The 23,187-nt window shown below is 37.2% G+C and overlaps 1 protein-coding gene across 1 annotated transcript in view; it reads left to right on the top strand.

Annotated features, from left to right (window-relative positions):
• The window catches only part of LOC106080072 (uncharacterized), a 92,306-nt gene that overhangs the window by 15,625 nt on the left and 53,494 nt on the right, over positions 1–23,187 (top strand). Inside the window, exons 7-12 of the mRNA XM_056043157.1 lie at positions 2,401–2,520; positions 4,577–4,752; positions 8,894–9,045; positions 13,948–14,043; positions 19,040–19,217; positions 22,459–22,552. Of these exons, the coding sequence (XP_055899132.1) occupies positions 2,401–2,520; positions 4,577–4,752; positions 8,894–9,045; positions 13,948–14,043; positions 19,040–19,217; positions 22,459–22,552 (816 nt within the window). The remainder of the gene's footprint in view (positions 1–2,400; positions 2,521–4,576; positions 4,753–8,893; positions 9,046–13,947; positions 14,044–19,039; positions 19,218–22,458; positions 22,553–23,187) is intronic.

Raw genomic sequence — 23,187 nt, forward strand, 5'->3', positions numbered from 1 at the left:
ATTTCTATTGTCAGTCTCTCTCTCTCTCTCTTTATATATGTATATAAAATATATTGTTATAAACCTGGTGGTGGCACAGATGGGGGTAGTGGTGTGAGTGTAGTCAGCCGACGCAAATCGCCCCAGGCCAGCGCTAGACGAGCGGTCAACCGTGACGAGTTACGACGGTCAGCCGAGACGAGTGTCAACACGGCGGTACGGGAAGGATCTACGGCGGTTCGGGAAGGATCGTTGTCGTGAACAGAGCTCAGGAGCGTCACGAGAGTTGTAGTCATCTGACCACCTAGAAACGTCGAGCGGCGTTCTGTCCGGTTCGAGAAGGCCAGTAGGGACCCTATATAAGAGCGGAGGTGTCGCAGTCAAGACGGTTCAGAAAGGAGGTTCACGACAAGAGTTCAGAACACGGTCGACTACAGCACAGTTCAGCGGTGTGGTTCTGTACGGAGCATTACGACGGTTCAGTGCGGAGTACTGTCTAGTACAGTTGAGACGAACGGCGTCTTGATCTTGGTCTGTGATCGAGTCCGACACAACGAGCCCAAGTGTGTGAAGTCAGTCCCGAACTGTTGAACCCAGTGCAAGCCCGGAACGAGACGGAGAGGCCAGTGCAGGACTTGATACTGCGGAACGGTGTTATCGGAGAGATATTTGTTATCGCAGAGCTATTTGTACTGTTCTACGTGCTGCCAATTGTACAGTATTGGCTGTTGTTTATGAACATTAATCCTTTACGTTATTTTGGAGCCCTGACTTGTCAAGTTCTTTAAGTTGGTGGTGTATGGTGCAGTTTGCAGAGAGCCTGCATAGTGAGATCCGTAACAATATATATATAAACTATGAGGTTGTATTTATATCTTTAGCTTTATGTCACATTTTTGACTGAAAAATGATTGTTCAATATACACTGCATGCAAATGTAACTAACGCGCCAAAACGAAAGGTAGTATAATATACTATTAGTTATTTCTGCTGAAAAAAAAAAGCATATTGGGTCGGAATAACGAATAAACAAGATGACGCAGAGAGTTTGTGTTATCCTCATTGAATCCACCAATCGGCAAGGAATATTGTAGTAGTTATTTTTTTAAATTTAATTTTAAAGCAACATAATTTCAATGAATCATTTGGCGTTACTTTTAACTTAAAAACAAACTGAATAAACTATAATTGGTGATGGGACTTCTGGACCTTTAGGCAAGAAAACTAAATGTAAGTGATTTTAGATCATCTTTTGGTATTGTGGTTTTAATAAAAAAATGAAAAGCCTATAATTGATAATGAGACTTCTGTTCATAGTAAATTTATTTGTTTGTTTATTAAAAGGAGAAATAAGCTTTTCATTTCTTTTAAATACCTGAGTGTGACAGGTGACATACATAAAGAAAAAAATGGAGGCACGCCACTGCACAGATTACGTTTCCATTAATCTCTAGTAGACATTTCCTTTTCATGCTGCTTTTACGACAAAAAATTCAAATGTCCTACTTGAGTTTTGAACACGTTCGCTCGATGTGCCAGTGTAGCAGAGTACAGAAAAAAAACACACTTAAAGCTCTAAAATTAATATAAAAAAAGCAAAGATTAGACGTATCAATAAAATATCTAGATTTAGCTAAATTCTAGATCTAGAATATGATCAGGATTATATCTAGTAATGGTAATATTGTATGTTATGCTGTTTGCTTCTTAACTAACCTCCCCTGAAAATGTTCATTTCGAGTTGGTTTATTTTTACGATAAATATGATTGCATAGCTATTCGGAAAAGAAAATTGTGAATATTGCGTCTGAACTATCAGATATCATGATGTGCGATTTGCATTTTGTTTTCTAGTTTATGAGATCTAAAAGGGACGAACGGACAAAGGGACAGACGATACAAACCAAATAGCGACTATTGCATCTTTGGGATCTGCTAAACATTTTTTTTTAAATTAACCGCTGCGATTTCAATCATAAAAATGGTGTAACCAAATAGACAATTAATTTCTGTTAATTAATTAATTAATTATTTTGTTTGATACCAACAAGGGAAAGTAATAGTTCAGTATTAACATATAATTAAATTTGTTGGCTTTAGTCCCCTTAAATCACTGTTAACGCTCTTTCATCCTCACGTATTGTCCAATCAAATATAGGCTTAAAAAAAATTATTAATTATTATTCATTTATTAAAGCTAACAAAACTTGAATCAATTAACAAAAATACTCAGTTAGTCAATTGATTATTGGTAATTAATTATTTTGTTTGATTTCGAATAAGGGAAATAACTGGTACAGTATTGATAGATATATAGGATTTAAGGGCGGAGTTATTCCCCTTTAGAAGACCTTTTTTTTTTTTTTGGAATTTTTTATAATTTGCTTTAGCTTTTTTTTGAAACTTCTATTATACTAAAAGGCACGAAGGTGAGTGCGATTTGGCCCATAGGAGTCGTGTCCGGCAGCTGTAAGTCGAGACACCAGAGCCAGAGTCCGCACTGTAATAGCTCATCAAATCCAGACGAGGAATCGAGTGCTGGTAGGTTTATAGCTTTTGTAAACAATATATGACATTTTGTTCCCTTCAATAGAAGGGCTCGTAATTCAACTTTGTTCCTTTCACTGGCGGGTCCAGAACTTTTGAGGATAGAGGGGGGGGGGGCATTTTTTTTCCAAACCCTAGCCCTAACACCACGAATATAAATATTTATATCTGATACATTAGTCCTTACTTTAGAAGAGCAGATACTACGTCCTACGCATTCATGTGTCAATCTATCATGCATATTGATAAGTGACTTAAACTTTGATAAATCGTTGGTTTTCCTTGCTGATTGATTGAGGTAACCCCATTCCATGCTCTAACAGCACCAGGGGAGAGAGAGAGATCACGTGTTGGAATAGGAGGTGTGCCTCAAACTTTGTGTCTTTCTGAGTATTTTCTTAGGTTTTGTTATTATTTTATTGTTATTTGTAAATTATGATTCAGTGTCTTATGTACTAGTACTAATTTTTTTTTATTCTTCTATCCTGAAGTGTCTTTAAATGATTTTACTAAAGGTGTTACTCTTAATTCTTAATAAAACATAATTATTTATTCCACATGTGTTACATTGTTCGCATCTGTTCTAGTTTCCTATACTAACTTTTTTTGATGTAACCCAAACAAAGAATGCATATTCTAATATTATCTAAGGTTAAATAGTATTTTAGTTAAATATTCCTGTTTGAGTTGCAAAAAATTCTTTTAATAAACCCTAATGCTTTGATTGATTTCCTAATAATTTCATTAATATGAAGATTACATACTTACCTATATTTTATTATTACATCTAGATTTAGATATTCTGATTTTTTACTCAGTGTAACTGGTATACATATAATGATACATATTCAGAGAACAAAAAAGAGGTTTATTTCGAATTTCGAACAGTGTTTCTCATCCTTCGGGCTAAAAAAATTACATTGGTAAAATTAAATGAAATAAAGTAAGGTTCGGTGTTTATGGTGGTCGTTGACTAATAAATATATATAATTACAATTTAGACAAATTTAACTTTAAATGAAGTAAAATAAATGTGGTAATTTTACAATGGTATTTTGAACAAAATCTCACTACAAAAAAAAACAAACAAACACGTCATTTGAATCTGGCAATCTGGAATCGTCTGTGGTCCAAGACGGCTGACTCATATTTTTCACTACTACTAATGGACTAAGTCAAGTTTTCTTTTTCGGGAATTTTTGTTTCTACACTTTGTTTGCAAACATACACTCACACACAGTCTCACACACAGATTTATACCACATTTATATCCGAAACAACAGAAACATATCATTAAGGTCGTTACATAAAGACCTTACACTCTAAATGTACGTAACTCTATTTCAAGCAGTAAGGGAAGTCGCGTGCTTTACCCTTCCCACTTTTTGAGAAAGGCATGGTGTGTTTTTTTTGTTCATATCACCAGAAAATAAAATGCAGGCTACTGGCTACTGTGACAGCTCTCTGGACATTATGTTTCCTATTAGCCTACTCGATACTGTGACAGCTCTCTGGACATTATGTTTCCTATTAGCCTACTGGATACTGTGACAGCTCTCTGGACATTATGTTTTCTATTAGTCTACTGGATACTGTGACAGCTGTCTGGACATTATGTTTCCTATTAGCCTACTGGATACTGTGACAGCTCTCTGGACATTATGTTTCCTATTAGCCTACTGGATACTGTGACAGCTCTCTGGACATTATGTTTCCTATTAGTCTACTGGATACTGTGACAGCTCTCTGGACATTATGTTTCCTATTAGCCTACGCATTTTTTTCAGATGGACGTTGCGGTGTTTAAGCCAGGAAAAGATAACCCTCGTTCTTTCTGCGCTACCCATACACAAAAACAACGATCCTGTTATATTTAAACATTAAATAGACTTCAAACATATATTTCACTTGAGCTGCAACTTGCACATTGATACATCAGATACGTTACACAAGGTACAATGTCATTAAATATTCTCTAGACATGTCCATGCATCAATTAGCCCTGAAATTCATCTCTTCACCTTGCTTTGTTATTTTTTCTTTTCTGTAGAAATGTTATTGCCTGTAGAAACATTAGGTGCGCATTACATCATTCCAAAAATTCCGATCCGCTACTTGAGAGCTGAAGCATTTGTCAAATTCAAGAAGCCGACAACTTTGATGACCGTACCGGACACTGGCACTAAATCCTCCTATAACTTTACGGATTTTGGCAGAGTAAATACGGTATATTAAAGTTGTATGTAAAAGTCCCTAGTAAAAGTTGTTTGAGTTTGAAAAAGCATAGCTACGGTATCACAACAGACATTTAGATCTGTGTTTGTATCACAAAAGATATTTACATCTGTGTTTGTATCACAAAAGATATTTAAATCTGTGTTTGTATCAAAGCAGACATTTACATCTGTGTTTTTGAATCACAAAAGATATTTATATCTGTGTTTGTATCACAAAAGATATTTAAATCTGTGTTTGTATCACAGCAGACATTTAAATCTGTGTTTGTATCACAGCAGACATTTACATCTGTTTTTGCATCACAGCAGACATTTAGATATGTGTTTGTATCCTAACAGACATTTAGATCTGTGTATCACAGCAGACATTTAGATCTGTGTTTGTATCACAAAAGATATTTAAATCTGTGGTTGCATCGGAAATGATATTTACATCTGTGTTTGAATCACAGCAGACATTTATATCTGTGTTTGTATCACAGCAGACATTTACATCTGTGTTTGAATCACAGCAGACATTTAAATCTGTGTTTGAATCGCAGCAGACATTTACATCTGTGTTTGTATCACAGCAGACATTTACATCTGTGTTTGAATCACAGCAGACATTTAAATCTGTGTTTGTATCACAGCCGACATTTACATCTGTGTTTGTATCACAAAAGATATTTACATCTGTGTTTGAATCACAGCAGACATTTATATCTGTGTTTGTATCACAGCAGACATTTACATCTGTGTTTGAATCACAGCAGACATTTAAATCTGTGTTTGAATCGCAGCAGACATTTACATCTGTGTTTGTATCACAGCAGACATTTACATCTGTGTTTGAATCACAGCAGACATTTAAATCTGTGTTTGTATCACAGCCGACATTTACATCTGTGTTTGTATCACAAAAGATATTTACATCTGTGTTTGTATCAGAAAAGATATTTAAATCTGTGTTTGAATCACAGCAGACATTTAAATCTGTGTTTGTATCACAGCAGACATTTACATCTGTGTTTGTATCACAAAAAATATTTACATCTGTGTTTGTATCACAAAAGATATTTACATCTGTGTTTGAATCACAGCAGACATTTAAATCTGTGTTTGTATCACAGCCGACATTTACATCTGCGTTTGTATCACAGCCGACATTTACATCTGTGTTTGTATCACAAAAGATATTTACATCTGTGTTTGTATCACTAAAGATATTTAAATCTGTGTTTGTATCACAAAAGACATTTAAATCTGTGTTTGTATCACAGCAGACATTTACATCTGTGTTTGTATCACAGCAGACATTTAGATATGTGTTTGTATCCTAACAGACATTTAGATCTGTGTTTGTATCACAGCAGACATTTAGATCTGTGTTTGTATTACGACAGACATTTACATCAATGTTTGTATCACAAAAGATATTTAAATCTGTGGTTGCATCAGAACTGATATTTACATCTGTGTTTGAATCACAGCAGACATTTACATCTGTGTTTGAATCACAGCGGACATTTACATCTGTGTTTGAATCGCAGCAGACATTTACATCTGTGTTTGTATCACAGCAGACATTTAGATATGTGTTTGTATCCTAACAGACATTTAGATCTGTGTTTGTATCACAGCAGACATTTAGATCTGTGTTTGTATTACGACAGACATTTACATCAATGTTTGTATCACAAAAGATATTTAAATCTGTGGTTGCATCAGAACTGATATTTACATCTGTGTTTGAATCACAGCAGACATTTACATCTGTGTTTGAATCACAGCGGACATTTACATCTGTGTTTGAATTGCAGCAGACATTTACATCTGTGTTTGTATCACAGTAGACATTAACATCTGTGTTTGTATCACAGCAGACATTTACACCTGTGTTTGTATCACAACAGACATTTAAATCTGTGCTTGTATCACAACAGACATTTACATATGTGTTTGTATCACAACAGACATTTACATCTGTGTTTGTATCACAACAGACATTTACATCTGTGTTTGTATCACAGCAGACATTTACATCTGTGTTTTATCACAACAGACATTTACATCTGTGTTTGTATCACATCTTACTTGGGCCTTTTTTTGTTTTTGATTGGCGCATTTCAAAGTGGTCAAGAAAATGATCCCACGGTCAACGACGTTGAATTTGACCATAAGTCCACTTGTATTTGTGACAATGAAGCCAAGCGTATGGCCTTTGTCTGTGTGGGAACGTTTATCAGTTGGCCCTAAGTTGCGATCTTTTAGCGTAGCGCATTTTACAGCGACACTCTGTCAGTGTCATTTTTATTGGTCAAAATGCAAGATCCACATTGCCTATGAGAACTAGATCTTTAGTAAATAAAACAAAATTGATACAAACGTTAATATGTTTATGGAACCACGTCCACTTCATACATAGTAAAAGAGATAGAGGTACTACTGTGTACTTTCTACTATCTGGCCAACTATATTGCATTCATCCGAATATCGCCGGATAGTAAAAACAAAATGTCCGGAGGCGGAGCCATAGCTTCTATCTAGTGCATCCCTAACATATAAATATATTTATAGGGTCCGGGAATAAAAACATTCACCCCCCCCCCAAAAAAAAAAAAAAAACAATATAAGATCCAAGGAATTCCCCCTCGCAAAATGTATAATGCAAATGTAGATAACTGATTACAGTCTCACGTTCGGGCATTTTTCATAAATCATAAATTATCTTCCTTTAGCAGAATGTATTGATTTTATGTTTTTACCTGATAAATTCAAAGCAAATCAATCTCTCTTTGTTTGCATGTAATTTTGAAGAATCAATATACACTTAAGAAATAGAGTACAGTAACATAAAGAAAAAGAAAAGAAATCGATATGGAAAAATGTAAGGTGTTGGTCAGACACGGTAACCTAGAACACAATGTAAGAAGATAGAAGAAGACTATTGGAGAAAGATTTGAAAATACATTCAACTAAATAATGTCAATGATGCCATGTTGAAGGCTCACTTGTGCTCACTTTTTTTTTTAACAAAGCTTATCTAAGGGAAAGAACTCCTTCCTTAAAACTATACCTATCAATAATGTGTAAGGTTAGTTTCCTTATTCAATATCAAACAAAATGATTAGTTACCGATAATTAATTGAATAATTAGTGATTTTGTTTAGTTACATATGTTTTGTTTGGTACAATAAAAAATCACTTCAAGTATAAACTCGATCAAAGAATGCGTGTGGGAGAAAAAGCGTCATCTATTATTTAAAAGGACTAAAGCTAACAAATTTAGCCATTTATGTGAATAGTGAAGGATTGATTTCCCTTGTTAATTAAAAAAAATAATTACCACTAATTAATTGACTAATTTTTTTTTTTTTAAATTGATTCATGTCTTGTCTACGCCAATGAATTATTGTGCACATTTTAAATTTGATTCGAGAATGGGTGTGGTAAAAATAACGTGTACACACTTTCTACCAGACAGACAGTAAGACACACAGCTAGAAAGTCAGACAGACAGACTGAGTTGAAAGAAGCTTTGTAAATAACAAAGAAATTAAATGTATCGTTTAACGTTTAAAATGAATGAATTATCAACCGCTTTTTATTCAGTCCACCGGATACACCAAACTGGTAGCTAAATATAGCTACTTCCTGTGGATGGCTTTACACCTCTCTCATTTATATTAAGATGAATATATATTGTAAATTATAAATTGTTGTGATTGTTTTATACAAAGCTTATATCAAGTCAATATGTCTGTCTGTCTGGTAAAACGTGTGTACTCTTTATATCTCCAACACCCTATCTCAAATTAGGTGAACATTTCGCACAATTATTTCTTGTACATGACAAAACAAGAATTAATACCAAAACAACAACAACAACAACAAAACAATAGTTAATAAACTATTATTTTGTTTGATATCGAAAAAGGGAAAGAAATTGTAATTGACAGATGTAGTGGTATAATTTAAATTAGTCTCCTTTATACTTAGTGTAGAGAATTAAGTCGTAGATATCGCCTAATAAGGTACAGCGACAACTCTAGCGGTTGGGACAATGAACCCAATGCCCAATGATGCATTGGTGTTCAAACAACATAGAATATAGGAGGAAAATCCTTTCAAACTTCTATTGTCTACAGATTGATGACGCTGTTTCTATACGAAGTACCGAAAACTCAACTTTTGAAGTCTACATTACGACCTACTCAAAATGCTCTAATGAATTGTACGGAGACGTAGCTATGAGTCTAGTTCTCCCAGTAGAGTTTTTCTACTCTAAGTATTTATTTTAGTAAGTTCAAGACTTTGAGTTTGTCAAATATCTAGCTCTTGCCCCACATGTTGGCTACTGGTAATGGAAGTAAAATAGTGAAAACATTTTTACATATGCAATATAAATCCTGTTTATTGAGCTCATATAATTGGATCTAATTTATACTAGCCGACCCGCGGTGTAGTATACGCCGCTATTTAGTGACGGGTGAACACTTCCGGAAAGACACAGTTGTCCAAATGGAATGTGTTTTGGGAAAACGACTGTGTGTGGATTCCTGGAGAGCGAGGAAGGAGCGGGTAAAGTCGGGAGGAGGGTTAGAGAGTCGGCATGCGTGCGCGGTGTCCCGCGTGGTTGGGCGATGTAGAGAATTATGTATACAGAGAAGATTACTTGTTCTTCCCCCCCCCCCACTTTTTTTTCTGAGCCGCGCTCTCTGTTGCCGCGAAAGTTATGTGGGGTAACGTTAGTCCGACTTTTTCATCGAGGGTTGTTTCTCACTGTCAGGCCCGGCAGTTCCAGCTCCTACCTCATCGTGGCTGCCGGGTGAACACCTTTCTCCCCGGGGTGGCCAAAAGAAACTGGTTTTTGGTTAGGTTTTAAGTGACGAATGTAAAAATAGCCACCCGACTCCGCCCCAAGCTTGCATGGCGAGCCTAGTAGATACTGCTTTCTGACTCACAGCGTGTCATCAACGTTGATAGGTCTCGGAGCCGGAAACACCGGCATTGCACAAAGCGCCATGGCGACGGTATTGGTTACAAACGTTGTGAGAAACGACGGCTAAAATTTCCTCTTACGCTAAGAGGAGCAGGCAGTGCCGACAATGGTTCAGCAGCCTTGGACACCAGTCCAGGGTATTAGGCTATTGTCTCACCAATGGGACAGTTTGATTTGTCTAACATGCAAACAGTACGCCGCCTCCTGGGGCAACCTCTCTCAATATCATGTTCCATTCTATATGCCCTGACCATATAACGAAAACAATGGGTTTATGGTCGCAAAGTGTGTTACCATTGGAAACCAATCTTTTAAAGGAGGAACGGTTCCCCCTACAGGGTGTGAGTCAGGGGGTCAGCACCCGCTGGGAACAACGCCTGGGCCTAGTCCATCGAGTGCCGTGACGGCCTCTAGCTAATTGGGGGAGTTGTGCCCCCCACTAAATCGCAAAATATGACCGTACCAGGAAACAAGGCAAACGGAGGTAGTGGTACTCCCCTCCCCCCCAACAGGTTACAACCGTAGCAAACAGCTTCGGATAATCAGCCTTAACCTGAATTGGCAGCTCTTGCTGAAACGGGTCGAGGTCCATACAATTGTAGAGCGATACGAGGTAGATATCCTCATGTGTCAGGAAACTCAACGCCCCTTTTTATGGCTTTACGGCTTACCGGTGTTCCTGCTCGCGGTGCCAGGTACTCGTTACGTTTGTAAGGAATTCGTTTACGGCCCATGTTGTGGAATCCAGCGCCCCTGTGGGACCCAGACAGACGGATACGCTGACAGTTGAGGTGTTCAAATTTGGTCAGCGATTCACATGCATAAACTTTTAGAACCCACCCAAGTTTGAGCTGCAATGCCAAATGCGTGGGTCTTAGGGCACAAGAATAATCGTTGCTGGCAATTTTAACGCTAAGTCACCCACCTGTGGTTGTCCGAAGGCAGATATCAGATGGCTCGGACTGCTCGAGATATGCGACGAAACAAATCTGGATGTTTTGCAGTGTAAAGACTGCCCCCGACCTTCTAGCACACTGGCAATTGGGGGGAGGGATTATCGACCAGACTTGGCACTAGTGTCAGCTGATTTAAAGTTGCAATCAATAGAGTGGACATGTTCGAAGATGTCGGTAGCGACCACCTGCCGGTCTTGGTTACTATCGAACTCGACACGAAGTCCCCATACACAGAACCACAATGGGTGTACAAGCGTACCAATCGGGGTCTGTTTAAGAGTGCATCGGATGCTTCTTTGAACGGGCTGGAAGTCCAAGTTTGATGCATTAACCGGATTTATCGACTCTTCGTGAAGGCTATTCTGAGCGCCGCTCGTATGGCGATTCTGCGGTCCTATGGTGGGCAAAAACTTAGGTCCTTTTGGTCTCCCGGTTCGTTACGCCTAATCCAATTGAGGAGGGCCGCACGCAAGCGGCACAGTCGTCGACCAAACGATGATACCAGACGTGCTTACAACAAGCTGTCGGTTGAGGTGAAGAAAGCCATTGCGGAGGGTACGAGACTAAAGTGGATAAGACCTGCGCCAACCTGGATCTTGCGGTTGGAAGGGAGGCATGGAAACTCCTTAATAACTTGGCTATGGCGAAAGAAGCAAAAGCAGCTGCGCGCCTGCAAACGGCTCAAAGCATGGTGGTCTCAGACAGTAAAAGGTCGGACGCTCTGAACCGTGGCTTTGCGGCTATCTCTATGTCAGCGAAACGGAGAGAAATGTCCTTATTGGCATCAGAAAGGCCGAAGCTAAACGCAGCATGGACTATGGCGAAGATGAGACAAGCACATTCACTAACGCTTTTACCCTTGGAGATCTAGACTTTGCACTTTGGAAGTGCAAGTTACGGAAAGCAACGGGCCAGATGGTCTTAGCAACGAGATGCTTAAGAATCTTGGCCTTATTGGCAGACGGAAACTGTTGGAATTTTTCAATCGAACATGGCATCAAGGGGATTTCCCTAAGGCTTGGCGGAAGGCAACGATTTTCCCCCTTCTCAGGAAAGGGAAGGCCCTGACTGGGCGGAAAGCTATTTACCCATCTCGCTTACGTCCAACGTTGGGAATAGAAGGCAATAGAAGGCTTGTATGGTTCCTAGAAACGAAAGGTCTCATTGCTCCTGAACAGGGCGGGTTCAAGCAGCACCGAAATGCGATTGATCAGGTGACGCTATTCATGCAAAGGTGGCGGACGGCTTCCATTAGGGCAAACCGAATCGAACTGGTCAGTCAACGCTAGCGGTATTTATCGATCTCAAACAAGCCTATGGCAGAGTATGGAGGCCCGGTTTATTGTTAAAGCTCATGAACCTAGGTGTGGGTTATTATATGCTAAGATGGATCCAAAATTTCCTCACGGAACGAACGGTACAGACACGTATTGGTAAGCATGTGTCGAGGAAACTTCCAATGGAGCAGAGCGTGCCGCAAGGGTCAGTTGTTCACTCTTTCTTGTGTTTATCGATGACTTACCGGCCCTCTTGAAATGCCAGAAATAATAGCAAATAATAGCAATAAATGTATGATGCATCAATCCACTGTATGTACTTTTAATGCAAACAAATCAAACACGAGACGAGACTATAATATTAGCAATATGTCCGATGAACGATTAGTGGATGATCAATTAGTGGGTGAACGATTAGTGGATGATCGATTAGTGGATGATCGATTAGTGGATGATCGATTTGTCGGTAAACCAATGCCGATGATCCGATTGTCAGTAAAATAATTGTCAGTGGCCTATTAGTCGTTTGAACCATTTGTCGGTGAAACGTGGTAAGTGAACCATTTTTCGGTGAAACGTGGTCAGTGAACCAGATGTCGGTGAACGAAATGTCTGTGAACGATTTTTCGTGGAGCCTGTGGCACGATGGTCAGTATGGGCAGCCTACAGTGACTGTTTATAGTTCGTCAGGTTCGAAGGGTCCCTGGACAACGGTTATGTCTGCGCTGGATATCATAAAATATGTAGGTCGCAGCTGGAACTGTGTAGCCATGTGAAATATTGAAATGTAATAAAAATCTTTGGGCCTAAAGACAAGCCTAATGTATAGAGAGTTTGGGAGCATTTAACTATTATTTACTGATAAAGCTTGGATTAGTCAAAGAGATTGATTTAGTACGCTTTTATATTGACGGTGTGTGACATTTATTTTAATATTGATCTCACTATTCCAGTGAAACACCCGGCTTTAATCACACTATTAAAACATATTTCACCTATGTAGGTACTGTTTGAACCAAACAAACTATATAAGTAATATAATACCATTGAACTTCAATGGAAAACTGACATAGATTTAGTCCAAATGTTCTCCGATCGTATGCAGTGTAATAGTTTATTTAATTTATTACAATATAAATATAAACTTTAAATTAAATTTTACATTTATATTTAGACTTTACTGCTCCAATATTTATGTCCGAAATGGAATTTGATGAAACACTTTTTAGAACACTAAGCCAATTATTTTAAGTCGATCAGACGTCCCATACCATTACTCTTTCCTGTAACCTCGAGATTTAGCATCATCTGATGTAACATGAAGTGAAGAGGCTTCGCGAAAAGTCAAACTGTTTACGGAGCATACTAAAAATTCCGCTTCAATAATCCCAGAGTTCATGCACTAACGCAACTTTAAATGTCTGAACGTCACTGTTTGAGAAGTTACACTGCAAAGACTTTCTAACAAGCCATTAGTAGGTCAATCGTTTTACGCAAAACTGCAACTGAAAACAACTTGACGTATGGAACGTTTTTTTTCTAGAATGTAGAATACTGAGCGCCTGGAGGCAGCACGGAAACACCTTCTGAGAGATACCCCCCCCCAACTGGTCCACAACTGATATTGGACCAGAGCGCTCTGAGCTTGCTATAAGTATGAAAGTAGCGCTATATAAAAGCCATAATTTATTTATTTTTTTATGTAGGGGCACTAAAAAGATGTCCAATTCCATGAGCCTTTTACAATGACATTTAGAACTAAAAAACCTTATAAACACTTTTTGGGTTGGAAGCTCTTTTTTTGTCAGAACTCTAATGTGTCCAGACTGAGCTCGGGTAAATATGAACTTTCCATGAACAATTATTGAACCGAGTTCAAATGTAAAATCTATTTTTTTTAAATGTATCTTTTATATGACTAAAGCGTACACGCAATCCTGTAATTGTCACGTATACTATATCCACAGCGTCCCTCCAATAGATGAAGATAGTTCTAGGTTTCTATTTATAATAATATCTTACTTATATATACAAGAGTTTCGGTTAGATGGTGAACAGCCTGGGTGAGTTGTTTTATTTTAAACACAACTTTACAGTTTACTTTATACATTATTCTTCACATGCTACACCCGTTGATTTTTTTAACAAATATTTATTGATTTATTTATGCACACGTCTCTCTTTAAAAAAAAAATTAAAACAATAATAATATAAAGGCCCACAAGTACAGATTATTCCATACATTTCATTAGCTACGAAATGGTAGTATCTATTACGTTAAAATAATATATATATATATATATATATATATATATATATATATATATATATATATATATATATATATATATATATATATATATATAACTTACTTAGACTAAGCTCCTCCCGCACTGTTCGGTGTATATTAGGCAGCAAGCTGTCTCCTCAAAGATCTATCGCTGGCAATGTTTGAAGCCTCTTCCCACCTGGTGTCCACTGCTCTGACCCTTCCCCCCTGAGATGAACTCCTATTGAAAATTCAGAGCAGGAAGGACTCAATCCTTACCGTAGTGCTCTGGCAAGAAACTTAGGCTCTGACTCCAGTTTTTCTCTTTAGAGACCCGATTTCTAAAACTGGCTCCAAAAGTCTGTCTTAGACATTTTTGTTGAGTCACATTTAGTCCTTTCTCTTTTTTGACAAATGACTTCTATGTCTCGCATACATATGTTGTTATCACTGATTTTGTCTGCAAAGCCCTATGATCCCATGACGTATCTAAAACCAGGTTTGGTTGGGATTGGTTTTGGAGTTAACGACTCCCATCATTAGACTTAGGTCACGGGGGCGTTTCATTAGAGGTGTAGTTTGAAGTTGGTCATAATAGCTATGATTGATGGTATCTTCTGCATCTTACGTCGGTCATTGCATTTACTTGGATGGTAGTGATTTTGATTTGGTTGGCTTGGAGTCGAGCTGTAATGATGCGGTCGCTGCCTGGTTTCCAGGCGATAAGCGCCGAGGCTACTATTAATGACATGACCATGCCTACACTACCAGCATGTGCCTAATAGTGTCTTGAGTATATTATGGTCTTGCCATCATTGATTAGTTGTCCATTGGATGTCCACAGCATCTCACAGATCCCAAGGATGTCCAGCCGATAGGTGTCAAACTCTTATTAAAAGTTGTGCCAGTTTACCTCATAATGAGTTGCCTACAAATACGAATCTTGAGTATCTTGTACGCCAATAAACGCGAAATTACGAGAGTACGGCTTATCATCTAAAAATACGCATTTCCCATGCAAAATAAAAAACAAAATTACCTACAAAAATAAGTTGTTGCAAATCATTTATATAGATCAGTGCGTGCCTGGAAATGAGTAGGCCAGTCACGATAAAGATCTAGCATTGTCTTTTTTCTGCGCGCTAACGCTCGAAAATTTAGAGTAGGCTATTTACATGATCTTGCTGATGCAAATTAAGCGTTTCTTTTAATGTGTCAGTTTATTTCAAGTCTTCCGACTGTTGATCATTAATTCATTATTTAGTTCAACCTAATTCCTTGGACTTTTATAGATTTAGATATTGTATCTAGTATTGCGTTTTAGGATGTAAAACATGGATAAGCTAGGTAAATCTAGATTAAGGTTTAGATAACATTAAGATCTAAATAGATGTAGATTTAGATCTATATAGATCTAGATCCATCTAGTCTAGATTCTAGATCTGACCATGTGTGTATAAGACTTAGATATAGAACTAATCTGGATCAAAGTAGATCAAATTATAGATTTACACCACCGTCTAGGTCTATAACTAGATCTAGATCTAGGCTACTCAAAAAGCTGCAATTCCTGCAATCTGATAAAGAGATTTATTTATCTCGTATCTTAGTCTAAAATAACAAGGTTACAAAGACAGTTTGTGTGGAAACACAAACTCAAAATGGGCCCCCGAAGTGGTCGACCAAGGCAGGCTTCAATATTGTTACGAATCTCACTATCCAAGCTCTCTGCAAACTGCACCATATACCACCAACGTAAAGAACTTGACAACTCAGGGCTCCAGAGTAACGTAACACTTTAATAGTTGATTATAAATAACAGCCAATACTATACAATTGGCAACACGTACACTGTACAAATATCTCTCCGATAACACCGTACCGCCGTATCAACTCTTGCACTGGCCTCTCCGTCTCGTTCCGGGCTTGCACTGGGTTCAACAGTTCAGGACTGACTTCACACACTGGGCTCATTGTGTCGGACTCGATCACAGACCAAGATCAAGACGCCAGTCGTCTCAACTATACTTTACAGTACTCCGCACTGAACCGTCGTAATGCTCCGTACAGAACCACACCGTTGAACTGTGCTGTAGTGGACCGTGTTCTGAACAGCTGCCGTGAACCTTCTCTCGTGAACCGTCTTGACTGCGACACCTCCCCTCTTTATATAGGGTCCCTACTGGCCTTCTAAAACCGGGCAGAACGTCGCTCGACCATTCTGGGTGGTCATATGACTACATCCCTCGTGGCGCTCCTGAGCTCTGTTCACGACGCCGATCCTACTCGAACCTTCATGTTGACACTCGTCTCGGCTGACCGTCGTAACTCGTCACGGTTGACCGCTCGTCTAGCGCTGGCTGGGGCAATTTGCGTCGGCTGACTACACTCACACCACTACCCCCATTTGTGCCACCACCAGGTTTATAACAATATTTTCAGAAATAACATCCGAATAAAATTATATCAAAGACAAATGACAGATAAGAATGGAAAAGGAAGGTTGGCATATCTCAACGGTCCAGCAGATCAAAGAATAGGTGAAAGTGAATGAAAAGTTAAATGTGAACCTGGCCTAACTAGTTCCCTTTTCATACCTTGTGGTCTATAGGGCAGGTGATGTAAAGTTCATCTGTTTTTGTGGCCTAGGGTTAACGAGGGTGTCATGTAGCGAGCACAACGACCAACCGCCTTTGCTTTTCCCCAACTAATGTCAGGTACCCATTAGAGCTGGGTGGGCTAGGGGGCGCCCAAGGATTCCGAAGTTGAATAATCCCAGTCTTCACCAGGATTCGAACTCGGGATTCCCGGTTCGGAAGCCAAGCGCTTTACCGCTCAGCAACCGCGCCTCCCCTTTCCTAACTGATGAAAAGGCTCAATCTCTTATTCGTATCCTCTAGAAAGTAATCATTGATGTTCTCAGTACCTCCAGGTTTAAAAAAAATGCAGTTGACAAGATTACTATTCGTTTTAAGTTATGTCTAATTTATAATGCATACTAAATAGATTTTTTCTCTTAAAAAAAATTGTAAACATTTGTTTGTGTGTAAATGTAGTACTTACAAAACTTAACAATACAAATATAAAAACAAAAATTTTTGACAAAAAATCTACAAATGATTGCATAAATGTATTCAAAATTTGGTAGACAGATGTCTGTCCTAATAAAGAGCCTGAAGTGATTGAGTGTTTAATAGTTATTAGTTGTAAAAGTTGTGTATTTTTATGAAAAAGCTGCTTGCATAAGTGATTTAAAAAATTAGATTTTTCGCTTTCAGAAAAGAAAAAAGTAGCCGTTTCATCAGAACTTTGAATGGTCTAAAATATTGTGATGTCGGATTTTCACTCTCTTTTCTAGTTTACGAGATCTTAACGGGACGGACGGACAGACGGACAGACATTTCACACAAAACTAAGAGTGTCTTTTCCCTTTCGGGGGCCGCTAAAAATCTTTTGAAAAAAACCTTATCTAAAGGGGAAGAACTTCGCCCTTAAAACTATATTTACCAATAATGTACAAGTTATTTCCTCATTCGATATCAAACCAAAAAATTAATTATCACAAATTATTTGACTAATAGAGCTTTTTTTTTTTTATTGATTCATGTTTTGTTATGTACAATAAATACTAGTTTAAAGTATCAACTTATTGGGGATTGTTTAAGAGAGAAATAGCTTTAACATTTATTTAAGGGGCTAAACCCAACATTTTAACAAAATCTGTGAATACTGAAGTATTAATTTCCCTTGTTGCTATTGAACAAAATAATGACTTACCAGTAATTAATTGTCTAGCTACTTCTTTTTAAAAATTGAATCATGTCTTGCCTATGGCAATTTATAATTGTGTGATGTCTCAACTTTACATCCGAGAATTGGTGTGGGAGAAATAACGTGTACACTGGTTTGACTTATGCAGTCAGGAGAAAGAGTTTCTATAAGCTTTGTAAAAAGCGATGAGCAAAAATGAAAAGAGGTTACAAGGAATTGTTTTTTTTTAAATAAATGATTTAAAAACAAAACAAAAGTAGGAACAACAGCATATACACAAATCCACTTACAGATAGAAAATAAAATAATAAACAAAAATTTAAATGTCAAAGTTGCTATATGCATAAATCATTGTACGATGGTCAACTAATTAATGCAAATGAGTTTTTGTCACAAGAGAAAGAACATAGAAATATGATTTTACACAGCAAATAAAAAAAAAATGTCGTTTAAAATATGGTACAAAGTGTACACAGGATATAAAAATGTCGTTTAAAATATGGTACAATGTGTTCACAGAATATAAAAATGTTTAAAATACAGTACAAATTGTACAAAGGATATAAAAATGTCGTTTAAAATATGGTACAAAGTGTACACAGGATATAAAAATGTTTAAAATACAGTACAAATTGTACAAAGGATATAAAAATGTCGTTTAAAATATGGTACAAAGTGTACACAGGATATAAAAATGTCGTTTAAAATATGGTACAATGTGTTCACAGAATATAAAAATGTTTAAAATACAGTACAAAGTGTACACAGGATATAAAAATGTCGTTTAAAATACAGTACAAAGTGTACACAGGATATAAAAATGTCGTTTAAAATACAGTACAAAGTGTACACAGGATATAAAAATGTTTAAAATACAGTACAAAGTGTACACAGGATATTCAATACAGGAAATGCACACACACACACACACACACACACACAAAGCGAGCATTTTATAGTTATTTGCTAAACATGAACACTTCAAATAGTAAAATCTGTTGATATTTCTATTGTTACAGTGGCGCAGGTTGGGCTAATTTAAGTAGGGATCTCAATTATAGTCAAGGAACTTATGCGATTTCTTCCGGCGTCCATGAAGCTAAGACTACTGGAGAAAAAACATTTGGCTGTTACATCTACGGACACGGGAGAAATTATGCCTTCATGCATCCAGCTGGAATAGCCTACATGTCAACGGTAAGCATATTCACTGTTGGACTTAAAAATGTGACTGACATTAACAGTATATAGCACCTGGTAAAATATGTAGGTCAAAGCTGGGATTGCGTTGTCACAAGAATTATTGCATTCCTCATTAATCTTCGGACTCGAAGACAAGCCTTATTTATAGGACCTGGTTGCATTCGGCATTAAGCTGTAGATCACCCCGAAAGGCCGCAGGATACACATTTGAAACCAAAAGAAAATCCGCTGCCGAGGACAGACGCAGACGGCGAAAAGAAAATCTTAATCGACCTCCGGCGGGCAATGGTTATGCTTGCCCTTGGATGTGGTTACAGCTGGGACTGCGTAGCCACAGGTAATACTGCATTCCTTATTAATCTTCAGACATGAAGACAAACCTTATTATAATATATATATATATATATATATATATATATATATATATATATATATATATATATATATATATATATATATATATATATATATAAAGAAACTGTGTCAGTGTTTTGAATAGTACCCAGGCCAGTCACGTCAGCTGTAGAGTCGAGTGAAGTTATGTTCTGTTCTAGAAGGCCATTAGGTGCCGTATAAAAACAGCAAATGTATCAAAGTCACAACTTCTTGATCTAAGATTTAGGTACGACCTAAGTTTAACAAGGTACAGAGAAGCCAGTAGAATTCTTGCTACAACAGTACAGAGTTGATACTGCAGTTCAGATAACTCGGTAGAAGATTTGTACAGTCAGTATTACGTGTTTGTACAATATTGGCTGTGGTATATTTGACATTAAAATTCTACTATTTGGAGACATGTCAAGTTCTTTAAGTCGGTAGTGTCGTGTGGTGCAGTTTGCTGAGAGCCAGAATAGTGAGAACCGTTACAATATATTTGACGAGTATGTAAGAAGTTGCCTTTTTTGTCTCTCTCTCCGTTTTTTTTCTTCGGTTGTTTTCTCTCTATCTGGTTATCCCCACTCTGTATATTTTCCTATCTATCACTCTGTATCACTTTCTGTCTTGGTCTATTTCTTTCTCCTATGTGTCTTTGACTTTCTCGCTATACCACTCTCTCTCAATGTCTGTTTCTCTTTGTCTCTTCTTATCTTTCTTTCCCTCTCTCTTAATGTGTGTTTCTCTTTGTCTCTTCTTATCTTTCTTTCCTTCTCTCTCAATGTTTGTTTCTCTTTGTCTCTTCTTATCTTTTAATTTCCCTCTCTCTCAATGTCTGTTTCTCTTTGTCTCTTCTTATCTTTCTTTCCCTCTGTCTTAATGTTTGTTTCTCTTTGTCTCTTCTTATCTTTCTTTCCTTCTCTCTCAATGTTTGTTTCTCTTTGTCTCTTCTTATCTTTCTTTCCCTCTGTCTTAATGTTTGTTTCTCTTTGTCTCTTCTTATCTTTCTTTCCTTCTCTCTCAATGTTTGTTTCTCTTTGTCTCTTCTTATCTTTCTTTCCCTCTCTCTCAATGTTTGTTTCTCTTTGTCTCTTCTTATCTTTCTTTCCCTCTGTCTTAAAGTTTGTTTCTTTTTGTCTCTTCTTATCTTTAATTTCCCTCTCTCTCAATGTTTGTTTCTCTTTGCTTTCTTTCTCTTTTTTTTCACTCTCTTTGCTTTAATTGTCTTAATCACTTTCCCATTTTTGTCTTCCTTTTTCTCATTTTTCTTGTTCGCTCTCTCTTTTTTTTTCTGTTGTTCTTTGTCATTCTCTTTTATCCACTCTCTATTTTCATTCTCAATCTCTTTCCCTTTCTCTCTTTCAGTTTCTCTAATTCTCTCTATCCTTTTTTCTTGGTCTTGCTCTCTTTCAATATGTCTCTTTATTTCTTTCCTTTTTTTTCTCTTTCCCTCTATCCATCTTTTTTTTTGCCGTTTCTTCTCTAGGATTTCATTGTCTTTTTCTTTTTCAGTCCTTTATCTTTTCCGCTCTCTTGTCTTTCTCCTACTCTCTTATGGATTGAATATCTTTCTTTTTTTCTTTATTTCCAACTCTGCTTTTCTTTTCTTTTTCTTTCTATTTGTTTTGCCTTTCTTTTCTTTTTCTTTCTCTTTGTTTTGCCTTTATATCTTTCCCTATCTCTGTTCGCCTTTTCTATTTTTTTGTTTTGTTTTTTTTCTTGCTTTTTTTTCTTGCTTTGTTTTGTTTGTTTGTTTCTTTCTTTTTTTGTTTCTTTCTTTGTTTTGTTCTTTTCTTTCTTTGTTTTGTTTCTTTCTTTGTTTTGTTCTTTTCTTTCTTTGTTTTGTTCTTTTCTTTCTTTGTTTTGTTCTTTTCTTTCTTTGTTTTGTTCTTTTCTTTCTTTTCTTTTTATCTTGATCTCTTCTCCTTCTCTGTTTTGTCTCTCCCTCTCGTTCGTTTTTCTTTTTAACCTTTTTCTTCTTTTTTTTATTTACTTTCCCTAATTCTGTTTTCATTAACATATTTGTCCATTTCTTTTTTCTTTTTACTCTCTCCATCACTTTTTCTTTCTTTGCATGCATCTATGCATTTTTCTCATTTTACCCGCTCTCTTTCATTCTTTTTTTTTTTTTTTCTTTCATTTTCTCTCTTTCTCTTTCCATTCTCTTTTTGAGTATCCCATTTCTTTGTGTATTTCTCTCTTTACATAAGTGTAACTGTGTCGTAGTACGTTTCTCTAGTTACTTTTTGTTTGGTCCATCTATTTAGGTCTATTTGTGTATGGTTATTTTTCATCATCTTCATCATCCAACTCTCTTGCAAAAGCCCGGACAGAAACCCTGTTGTTTTGCGTAGTGCAAACATGTCACCATAAAGGTCGAGAATTTGTTTGCTTTCCCAGACCTGTGGAGACGGAGATCAGCAAGTCTGGGGCTGTCAAAATAATATGAGGCACGGTTTCCTCTTCTTCCCCACAGCGGGGGCACCGTGAGTAAAATAAATTTGGCCATATCCGTGAGAAATATGAGTCAACAGGACAGTGACCTGTCCTGCACTGTGCTATAATAGCTTACTCAGGCCTGGACAGCCTCCACCACGGGGAAGTGCGTTCAAGGCCTCATGTGCTCCTGACCTTTTCCCATTTCTTTTTTTTTTTATTCTAGCCAGAGCATAATGACAACACAGCCTGCTCGGTGGGTGGTGTTTAAGCCTCTTTGGTGGGCTATAGAGTCTGCCATGGTGTTGCCAGTAACACCAATGTGACGCGATACCCACTACGTTATTACAGGGGTGCCAGGTAGCGTTTTATCTTTCTCTTTTTTCTTTGTTCTGCTTCTTTGAGTGTTTTTCTCTCCCTAAAGGAATGCATCTCATCGTTGGGCACAATGAAAGAAGATGATGGAATAGATAACGATTGTGATGGCTACAGCGATGAAGAGGTTAACGACAAAACAGGTTATGTATGAAACATGAATTTTAGGTTGCTGCAAGTACAAAATATATGTGTGTGTGTGTGTCAGTCGCGTTCTGCGGTCATTTCCCAATCATTTACTCTTAAGCAAGCAATCCTTGTATGTATGTATGTATGTATGTATGTATGTATGTATGTATGTATGTATGTATGTATGTACGTATTTATATTTATACTTAAATCCCCAATTAATACATAAAGAGTCGTCTATTCTAAGTTAATGGATTGTCCCGTTTTGTTTTTTCATTCGTAATTTTAAACAACTATAGGAGATTTTCATACACATATATATTCAAGGTATTTGGTGTATCCGGTGTTTCAAAATAAATAAGGGCTGATAAACTATGGTTTGGAAAAGGTATTTGATGGTTTTTGTGAACATATTTAGAACTACAGAATTATATTTTCTATGCTCTGCCATTGAAGGCACAACAAAGTTTTCAATGTGTTTTGCATTTCGACTTTTACTTGACGACAAACAACTTATGAAGATAATGTGTAACTAACTAGCGGTAATAGTGAAGACTTGATAGGAAGCTCTACTGCTAGGCATTGTGACGTTGTCAACATTATTGGTCAATTCTTGTTATTTAGTTCACAAGACGGAAGTTTAGTTTAT

Source organism: Biomphalaria glabrata, chromosome 10 (assembly GCF_947242115.1).
Source record: "Biomphalaria glabrata chromosome 10, xgBioGlab47.1, whole genome shotgun sequence".
NCBI lineage: Eukaryota > Metazoa > Mollusca > Gastropoda > Planorbidae > Biomphalaria > Biomphalaria glabrata.